The sequence below is a fragment of the Erinaceus europaeus genome, chromosome 16, assembly GCF_950295315.1.
Source record: "Erinaceus europaeus chromosome 16, mEriEur2.1, whole genome shotgun sequence".
Classification (NCBI taxonomy): Eukaryota; Metazoa; Chordata; class Mammalia; order Eulipotyphla; family Erinaceidae; genus Erinaceus; species Erinaceus europaeus.
This window is the reverse complement of record NC_080177.1, coordinates 47,860,486-47,870,652: the sequence shown is the minus strand read 5'-3', so window position 1 is coordinate 47,870,652 and position 10,167 is coordinate 47,860,486. Positions and strand designations below refer to the sequence as shown.

General features: G+C 47.5%; 1 protein-coding gene across 1 annotated transcript in view; it reads left to right on the top strand.

Annotated features, from left to right (window-relative positions):
• The window catches only part of SPINT1 (serine peptidase inhibitor, Kunitz type 1), a 24,234-nt gene extending 16,070 nt beyond the window's left edge, over nucleotides 1-8,164 (top strand). Inside the window, exons 2-6 of the mRNA XM_060174185.1 lie at nucleotides 969-1,131; nucleotides 1,227-1,277; nucleotides 5,386-5,556; nucleotides 5,709-5,756; nucleotides 7,450-8,164. Coding sequence (XP_060030168.1) covers nucleotides 969-1,131; nucleotides 1,227-1,277; nucleotides 5,386-5,556; nucleotides 5,709-5,756; nucleotides 7,450-7,649 — 633 coding nt within the window. The 3' untranslated portion in view covers nucleotides 7,650-8,164. The remainder of the gene's footprint in view (nucleotides 1-968; nucleotides 1,132-1,226; nucleotides 1,278-5,385; nucleotides 5,557-5,708; nucleotides 5,757-7,449) is intronic.
• Nucleotides 8,165-10,167: the final 2,003 nt, after the last annotated feature.

The following is a 10,167-nucleotide window of genomic DNA, read 5'->3' as shown; positions in this document are numbered from 1 at the left end:
AACTCAGGCTTATGGTAGTGCTGGGGGATTGAACTTTGGAGCCTCAGACATTGAAATCTTTTAGGTGGTCAAGCGTTGGCACACTCCGTTAAGTATACATAGTACTAAACACAAGAATCCATCCAGGGTTCTGGATTCAAGTCCTCGGCTCCCCACCTGCAGGGGGATGCTTCATAAGTGGTGAAGCAGATTTGTAGGCATCTGTCTTTCTTCCTCTTACTATCACCCCTCCTCTCTGAATTTCTGTCCTATCCAATAAAAAAGGGAGGGGGAATGGCTGCCAGGAGTGCAGTGGATTCATAGTGCCTGCATTGAGCTCCATTGCTAACACCTGAGGCAAAAAAAAAAAAAGATAAAATTTTTTGCATCACCATTATGCTATGTCCCCTAACCTGCCTGTGTGTGTGTGTGTGTGTATATATATATATATATATATATATATATATATATATATGTGTATATTTATTTATTTATTTATTAGTGGAGTAGGTGGGGAGAAAGTGAACCAAAGTATCACTCTGGCACACAGAATGCTGGGAATTGAACTTTGGACTTCATGCTTGAGAGTTGAGTGTTTTATGCACTGTACCACCTCCCAGGCCACATAACCAGGTTTACTTGACTGGGCCCACTCCTGCTCCCAGCTTGTGTCAACACTTGCCAGCCCTACCTCTGAAGCTCAGATTCCTCTCAGAAGCATGTGCACAGCTTGGGGTCAGGACTAAGGGTCAGATGGGCTAGAGAGGGGATGGGGGGCAGGGGTAGATAACATACTGGATATGCAAAGAGACTTTCATTCCTGAGGCTCCAAAAGTTGCAGGTTCAAGCCCCCAACACTACCATTATTAGCCAGAGCTGAGCAGTGCTCTGGTAATAAAAAAGAAAAAAGAAAAAAAAAGGAGGGGATGGGGTATTATTGGTGCCACATGGGATGGTGAGGACTGGTAGATGGTGCTTCCTGAAACTTGGTTGCCTTACTTCAGCCTGCACCCCACTTCCCCCTAGTGTGCTCTGCCACCTGCAGCCCCAGTGAGTTCCGTTGTGCTGATGGCTGCTGTGTAGACAGCTTCCTAGAGTGTGATGGCACCTCTGACTGCCTGGATGCCTCTGATGAGGCCAACTGCCAGCGATGTGAGGCTTGGCGGGGCAGGGTGGGGGTGGTGGGCAGCAGAGGGCCGGTCTTCACCCTCTTGTGGGCATACATCACTCATTCATCATCTCTGCAGACATCAACGGCTTCGAGGACCTCCAGAACATCCCCTTCACCAGTGACAAAGGTGAGGTCTCTGTGCTCAGGTCAGGACAGGTGTCCCCTGCGGGCTTGTGTGCACATGCTAGGGGTTGGACCAGTCCCTGATAGCTTGTTTAGTCAAATGTGTTAAAAGGAATTTCAGGGGCCAGATGGTGTCTCACCTGATAAAGTGCATAGGTTACTATTTGCAGTGACCTGGGTTCAAGCCCCTGGTCCTCACGGGGGATGTTTCATGAGTAGTAAATCAGTATTGCAAGTGTCTCTCTTTCTCTTTTCCTTTCTTCTTTTTTTTTTTAATATTTATTTTCCCTTTTGTTGCCCTTGTTTTTTATTGTTGTTGCGGCTATTGTTGTTATTTATGTCGTTTTTTATGTTAGATGGGACAAAGAGAAATAGAGAGGAGGGGAAGACAGAGAGGGGGAGAAAAAGATAGACACTTGCAGACCTACATCACCGCCTGTGAAGTGACTCCCCTGCAGGTGAGGAGCCGGGGGCTCAAACTGGGATTCTTACACCAGTCCTTCTTACATTTTGCGCCACGTGCTACCGCCTAACTCCCTCTCTTTCCCTTTCTTTCTCCTCATCTCTCTCAATTTATGTTTTTTTAAAAATTTCTTTCTTTTTTTAAATATTTTTATTTATTTCCTTTTTGTTGCCCTTGTTTTTTTCATTGTTGTAGTATTTATTATGTTGTTAATGATGTCGTTGTTGTTGGATAGGACAGAGAGAAATGGAAAGAGGAGGGGAAGACAGAGGAGGAGAGAAAGATAGACACCTGCAGACCTGTTTTACCACCTGTGAAGTGACCGTGCAGGTGGGGAGCCAGGGGCTCGAACCAGGATCCTCACACTGGTCCTTGTGCTTTGCGCCACGTGTACTTAGCCTGCTGCACTACTGCCCAACTCCCCTCAATTTATGTTTCTATAAAAAAAAAAAACAAAAATAAATAAAATCTTAAAAACCAAAAATAAACAAAAAAAAATGGGGAGGATTTGCCACAAATGGAAAGCCACTTTACATGCCACCAATTGAGACTGAGGACTGTTGAGACAGTTCACCTGGACAGTACACTTGCTCTGTCAGGAGCATGGCCCAGGTTCTGAGGGAAAATTTGCTGCTGTATTTTTCTCTGTCTTTGTCTCTGTCTCTGTCCCTGTGTAAAAAAGTCAGCCTGGAGCAGTGAAGCCCCAGTGACATAAAAAAGTAATAAAAGCAAGCATCATTAAACCATGTTAACACATTTTAGCTGGATATTGTTGCCTGCCAAGGGTCAGGGCCAGAGTGGTCTTGGTTACAAGGTACATACCATCTGGGCCCTAGAAGTGGCTCAGCAGTACAATGCATTCCTTTCTTGCAGCAGGCTCTTGAGTTTGAACCTGACACCACATGGGAACATCAAGGACAGAGATATGTGCAACTTCAGGATGGTGGGGCTGGGGGATAGCACAGTAATTACACAGATGACCCTTATGCCTGAGCCTCCAAAGTCCCAGGTTCAATTCCTGGCACCACTATAAGCTAGAGCTGAACAGTGCTGTGGTGTCTCTCCCTCCCCCTCTCCCTCTCCCTCCCTCCCTCTCTTTATACAGAATAAGAAGTTGGTACGGGGACCAGGAGGTATCTCACCTGGGAGGGTGTGCATTTTGCCATATTTGGGGAACTGATTTTGAGCTCCGAATCAACACATAGGAACACCGTGAAAATGGAGAAGCAAAAAGAAACTGGCCTAGAAGCTAGCAAAATAGCTTACTTAGTGTGCTGCTTTACCGTGTATGAGACCCAGGTTTGAGCCTGGCCCCCAGTTCATTGAAAAGCTTCAGTGCTGTGGTCTCTTTCACTCTTTCTTTGCCTCTATTTTTAAAAAAAGTTGGGACTGGGCCAGGGTAGATAATGCAAAGAGATTCTCATGCTTGAGGCTCCAAGGCCCCAGGTTTAATCCCCTGCACTACCATAAACCAGAGCTGAACAACACTCTGGTAAAAAAAAAAAAAGGGGTGGGGTGGGGTGGGGTGGGCAGGTGGTGATGCACCTGGTTAAGCAAACACATTACAGTGTGCAAGGACCAAGGTTCAAGCCCACGGCCCCCACCTGTAGGGGAGAGTAGCTTCATGGTCTTTCTGACTCTTTCCTACTCTATCTCCCTTTCTCAGTTTCTCACTGTCCCTATTCAATAATACTTTAAAAAATATCTAAAAAGAACCACTTAAAAATAACATATATTTAAAAAGAAAGCGGGGGCTGGGCAATAGTGTAACAGGTTAAGTGCATATGGCGCAAAGCACAAGGGCCAGCATAAGGGTCCAGGTTCAAGCCCCCAGCTCCCCACCTGCAGGGGGGGTTGCTTCACAAGCAGTGAAGCAGGTCTGCAGGTGTCTATCTTTCCTCCTCTCTGTCTTCCTCTCCTCTCTCGATTTCTCTCTGTCCTATCCAACAACAACAACAGCTATTACAACAATAACAATGGATAACAGCAAGGGCAACAAAATTGGAAAAATGGCCTCCAGGAGCAATGGATTTGTAGTGCAGGCACTGTGCCCAGGCAATAACTCTGGAGGCAAAAAAAAAAAAAAAGAAAGAAAGAAAAGAAGGCAGGAAGGTAGGTAAAAACTAGTAAACTGTATCTATGTTATATTATATATCTATATAAATAAGCACATTCAGGTCCCTATACTGAAAAAAAAAACTAGTAAAAAAAACATACTCCATTCAGTGCTGAAGAGAATGGTTGTCAGAAAAGTCATGGTGTATTCCTATATGTTTTTCTTTTTTCAAATATTGTTTGTTGGGTAGAGATAAAGAGAAATTGAGAGGGAAGGGGAGATAAAGAGAATACCCACAGCACTACTTTGCCGCGTGGGAAGCTTTCCCCCTGCAAGTGGGCACCGGGGACTTGAATCCCGGTCCTTGCACATTGTAACATGCACTCCAAGTGTGCCACATCATAGCCCCTTCTATGTTTATCTTATTTTATATATTTTTTCATATTTTATTTATATCTGCAACAGTGCTTCACTGCTTAGAAAGCTTTACCCCTGCAGGTGGGGACCAGGGACTTGAACCCACGTTCCTGTCCATTGTAACATGTGCTCAGCCGTGTGTGCTATCACCGAGCTCCCGCTTCTATGTTTTCCTGTGCAGAAACTGAAAGGGCCAAAGAGACAGTCTGCTATGTAGGGACTTTCCATGCATGGCCCAGGTTTGAGTCATGACATCACTTGGGAGGTGCTATGACAGTAGAGGAAGCTCTAGTGCTGTGGTTTATCTTCCCCTCTCACTGTCTGAATGAAAGAGCCTTGAGTGGTGTAATTACCCATGTATGAATTTCTGGCTCCACAAAAATACTGATTAACAGCTTAATTTATTATTATTATTTATTTATGGTGGTGTGGGGGACTGAACCTGGACTTTGGAGTCTCAGACATGAGAGCCTCTTTGCATAACCATTATGCTATCTACCCCCACCCCCTGATTTATCATATGTACAATTCAGCTTCCGGGCTCAAATCCCCAAAGCACTGGGGGAAGCTTTGGTGTTGTCTCTGTCTCCTTCCTTTCTCTTCACTTCCTCCCTCCCCTCCCCTCCCCCCTTTGTCTCCAGAGTTTCACCACTCCAGGCTGACATTTTCAGATAAAGTGAGACTGAGAGGCAGAGAGAGTGAAAGAGACCACAGAATTGAACTCTCATCAGTGTGATGGGGCCCAGGCTTGAGCCTGGGTCACATATGTGGCATAGCAGGTACACTGTTCACATGATGCATTTCACCAGCCCATCTCTCTATCTGAAGAAGTTGGCCCAAGGGGCTGGGCAGTGGCACACCCGGTTAAGTGTTCCATGTTGCCATGCAAAAGTACCCGGTTCAAGCCCCTGCTTCCCACCTGCAGGGGGAAAGTTTCATGAGTGGTGAAGCAGGGGTGTAGGTGTCTCTGTTTCTCTCCTCCTCTATCTACACATTCCCCTTGATTTCTCTCTCTAATAATTATTTTTAAAAAGGAAAAAAAAGTAGTGCTTTGAGTCAGTGTAGTTTACTTGGGTGCCATAGACAGCCTGTCTTCCACTACAGAAGGGCCTGATTCTGGTGTACCCCCTGGCCCTGGGTGACACTTAGCCTCTGTCTGCCCTCAACCCCCCCCAGGGCACTGCGTGGACCTGCCAGACACAGGCCAATGTGAGGCGCGCATCCCCCGCTGGTACTACGACCCCTTCAGCCAGAACTGTGCTCGCTTTACCTATGGCGGATGTAATGGCAACGGGAACAACTTTGAGGAGGAGCAGCAGTGTCTGGAGTCCTGCAAGGGCGTGTCCAGTAAGCCAGGCCGTGGAAGGCTGGGTGGGGTGAAGCTCAGAGTTCCCTGCAGGTCTGGGCTGCTGGCCGCTGGGCAGTGGGGGAGTGCTGGAGAAGGATGAGTCTCCTAATTAGTTGTATTGACTTCTCTCCCCTGATCTCTGGTTTTGTAGAGAAGGATGTGTTTGGTCTACGGCGAGAAAGCCCCATTTCCAGTGTAGGTAAGCTCTGGTCTGCCTTTACCTGCACATGGGCAGGGGGCTGAAGGCTCAGCTCCGCACTACCTAGCCTTGGGTGGAGAAAGATGTGGAGGCTGTCTGCAGGGGCCACCAGCACAGGGGAGGGACATGCAAGAAAGCGCTTGCTTGTCATCTGAGGACTTTCTATGTCTCAGTCTTTTTCTCTAGGTTTATGCTGGGACCTCGGGCCTGCACAGCCCCATAATTGCCATAGCAACTTTTTCCCTTCCTTTTTCTTTGATTGAGGGTGAGAAACAGAGAGGTAGGGAAGGAGAAACACCTCCACACTGTTGCACTGCTTTGAAGCTTCCCCCACTGAAAGTGGGAATTGGAGGCTTGAGCCCAGTCTTCATACATGGTAACGTGTACTCTACTGGGTGAACCTCCATCTGGCCCCTTTCTCTTAAAAAGATTTATTGGGGGAGTCGAGTGGTAGCGCAGTGGGTTAAGCACATGTGGCGCGAAGCACAAGGACCAGTGTAAGGATTCCGGTTTGAGCCCCCAGCTCCCCACCTGCAGGGGAGTCACTTCACAGGCGGTGAAGCAGGTCTGCAGGTGTCTGTCTTTCTCTCCCCCTCTCTGTCTTCCCCTCCTGTCTCCATTTCTCTCTGTCCTATCCAACAACAATGACATCAGTGACAACAACAATAATAACTATAACAATAATAAAAGCAACAAGGGCAACAAAAGGGAAAAATAAATAAATATTAAAAAAAAAGATTTATTGGGCCAGGGAGATAGCATAATAGATATGCAAAAAACTTGATGCCTGAGGCTCTGAAGTCCCAGGTTCAATTCCTACCACCACCATATGCCAGAGCTGCACAGTGCTCCGGTGTGTCTCCCTCCATCTCTACCTTCATTTCTATCTCTCTATCTTTACCTCTATACTTCTGTCATTAAAAAGAAAAATAGATGAAAAAGACATATTTGTGAGAGGAAGAAAGAGAATCAAAGCATGACTCTAGCACATGCAGTGCTGGGGACTGAGTCTGGACCTCATGCTCGAGTTTAGTGTTTACCTATTGCTGTGGACATGCACATTGCGCACACCAACACCACTTTTTTTTTCCTTTTTTGGTACTGGGGCTTCATTGCTCCAGGCCAACCTTTTAGGGAGAGACAAAAAACACAGCAACCAGGCTTCCTTCAGTGAACTGGGGGCCAGGCTTAAATCTGGGTTGTTCTCAGGACAAAACAAGTGCACTATTCAAGTGAACCTTGTTAAACATACATGCGTATTATATATTAACTTAATTCTATGAGAGAGACCAGAACACTGCTCTGGCATCTGTGGTGTTAGGATTCAAACCTGGCACCTCACATACCTGTGAGTCTTGCCACTTGGATGTGGGTATCAGATATGGATGGGGCCAGGTGGTGGCTCGAGTTACCATGTTGAGGATCTGAGTTCAAGCCCCTTGACCCCACCTGCCAAGGAGATGGGGAGAGCAGGAAACTTCATGAGTGGTGGATCAGTGCTACAGGTATGTAGCACTCTATTTTTCTCTCTTTCTCACCCTCTATCTAGAGAAAAGTGGCCACCAGGAGCTGTGAGGTGGCATAGGCACCAAGCACTACTGATAACCCTAGTGGCCAAAACAAAAGACAAACAGGAATGGGTAGGTCTTCTTGGGGCTGCCGCTGATCCATCTTCTGATCCTTCTTTTCTCAGGCTCTGTGGAGGTGGCTGTTGGTGTGCTCCTGGCCACCTGCATTGTGGTGATGGTGGCCCTTCTGGGCTACTGCTTCTTCAAGAATCAGAGAAAGGGTTTCCACCAGCACCAGCCTCCGCCCACCCCTGCCAGCTCCACCATCTCCACCACGGAGGACATGGAGCACCTGGTGTATAACCACACCACCCAGCCCTTCTGAGTTGGAACTGCCTGGGCTCTCCTGCCTGGCCCAGGCAGGGGAAGACTTTGGGACCAGACTTGGATCCTCTCATGGGGATCCCCCAAGCTCAGGTCACTCACTGCTGAGAAGGCCCCAGGGCCTGGGAGCAGTGTGAAGCCTTAGATCCAGGAGCTGCATATGGATAGACCTACCTCTCTGGGATCTCAGCCAAAGTGGACTTGTGTTTCCAGATTGAAGCTGTCTGCTTCACCAGTTCTTGGGGGAGGGGCCTTGGGCAGCAGAAGCCCCCACAACCCCTCTTTACCTCCATCTCCAGAGCTGAAGGAGGGCCTCCTGTATTTTTGTCCTGTACAGAGTCACTTTTTGTTTATTTAATGCCAAGGGGATGGGTGAGAGGGGATGATCTTGACTCTTCCCTGTCCCCCAGAGTGAACCAGCAGATCTCTCCCCCAACCCTTTTCACGCCCTGCCTGCCCTTCATTCCCAACAGGCTTAGTCCACCCGCAGGGAAATAAAATAATTTCTTCTCTGAGGCTTCTGCCTCTGCTCTGGGCTGCTCTGTGGGCTGGGCAGACCAGGGCTGCTGGGGGTAGCTGGGCCCCTGTCCAACTGGTTCTGGCTTTGGCCACCTTGCTTAGCAGGTTTTCCTAACCTACCCGAAACTGTCCCAGCCTGCAAGGTGGGGAGAAGTGCCAACTTTGACCATCAGACGGGAGGGTGACACTGAGGTACAGCGTATCTTCCTGGTTTTGATCCTGTTTGGCAGGATGGTTTATTTAATGGGCAAGTTTTTACTATCTATTCATTTATTTAAAATACTTATGAAAGAGATGGCAAGAAGGAATCAAAGCATCACTCGGGAACACTCAATGCCACGGATCAAACTTGGGACCTCATGTTTGAGGGTCTAACATCTAATCCACTGCACTACCCCCAGATTGTTGACTTTATTGATTTTTTTTTTTTTGCCACCAGGTAATCTCTGGTGCTCGGTGCCTGCACAACGGTGTTCCCAGTGATTATTTCCTTTCCTCTAGACGGGATGAGAGAGAGAAGGGAGACACCACAGCATCGCTTCATCTGCCAGTGAGGCTTCCTGCCTGCAAGTGTTTCATGTGGTGGCCTGTGGACTTGAGTCAGGGTCCTTGGACTTGGTCCTGTGTGCACTCTGCCACACAAGGCTGGCTACCAGTAGCTGACAGACACTACAATCCAGCCTTGGGCCTGGTGTCTGAGGACAAGGTTCAGACCCTAACATGAGGACTCGAGTCTAGTCTCATGAAAGAAATGTGATAAGACTGTGATGAGTAATGCAGTATACAGAAAAATAGAGAGGCGGGGTGGAGGCACATCCTGGTAGAACATACACATTACCGTGCATAAGCATACTCATTACCTGTTGAAGCCCCACCTACAGGAGGGAGCTTTGTGAGTGTTAGAGTAGTGATGCAGGTGTCTTATGTCTTTCTCCCTCTCTAACCTTCCACCCTCAGTTTCTATAAAAAAGAAAACAAGTGAAGGTCAGGCAGTCTGCACAGTGGGATAAGCGGACATGACGTGAAGAACAAGGACCAGTGTAAGGATCCCGGTTTGAGCCCCCAGCTCCCCACCTTGCATGGGGGGTTGCTTTGCAAGTGGTGAAACTTGTCTGCAGGCGTCTATCATTCCCCCTGTCTTTTCCTGTTTTGATGTCTCTGTCCTATCCAACAACAACAGCAATAACAATAACAAGACAACAAAAATGGTGCAAACAGCCTCCAGGAGCAGTGGATTAATGCAGGCAACAAGACCCAGCAATAATCCTGGAGGCAAAAATAAAAAATGATGTGTGACTCAAGAGGTGTCTCAGTGCCTACGGTGTTGGACTTGGAAACTTGAGGTCCTGAGTTTGATCCTATCACTGCATATGCCAAAGTGATGTTCTGCTGCTCTCCTTCCTGTCTTGTGTCAAAAAAAAATTTAAAAGAAAATTTAATGGGGCACAGATGGTGGCACAGTGGATAAAACCTTGGACTCTACAGCAGGAGTGGTCTTCAGCAGTACATGTATCAGAGTGATGCTCTGGTTCTTTCTCCTGTTAAATAAATCTTAATAAAATAATCTTGGAGCAGCCTGGGAGGTGGTTAAAATGTAAACATTGGGTTCTCAACCATCCCCAGCATCTCATGTGCTAGAGTGATCTGGTTCTCTCTCCAGTAAATAAATCTTACGAAAAACAAACCTGTGGCCCTAGATATGCAATGGCTGGAGCATCACTCTTGAAACATTAGTTGCCTCATGCCTGAGTGGTGCTCTGGTTCCCTTACTAATAAAAACACACCCTGTGGAGGCTGGACAGTAACACAGTGGGTTAAGAGCACATGGTACAAAGTGCAGGAATGGCGTAAGGATCCCAGTTTTAGCCCCCGATTCCCCACCTGCAGGGGAGTCGCTTCACAAGCAGTGAAGCAGGTCTGCAGGTGTCTATCGTTCTCTACCCCTCTCTGTCTTCCCGTCCTCTCTCCATTTCTCTCTGCCGTATCCAACAACAACAACA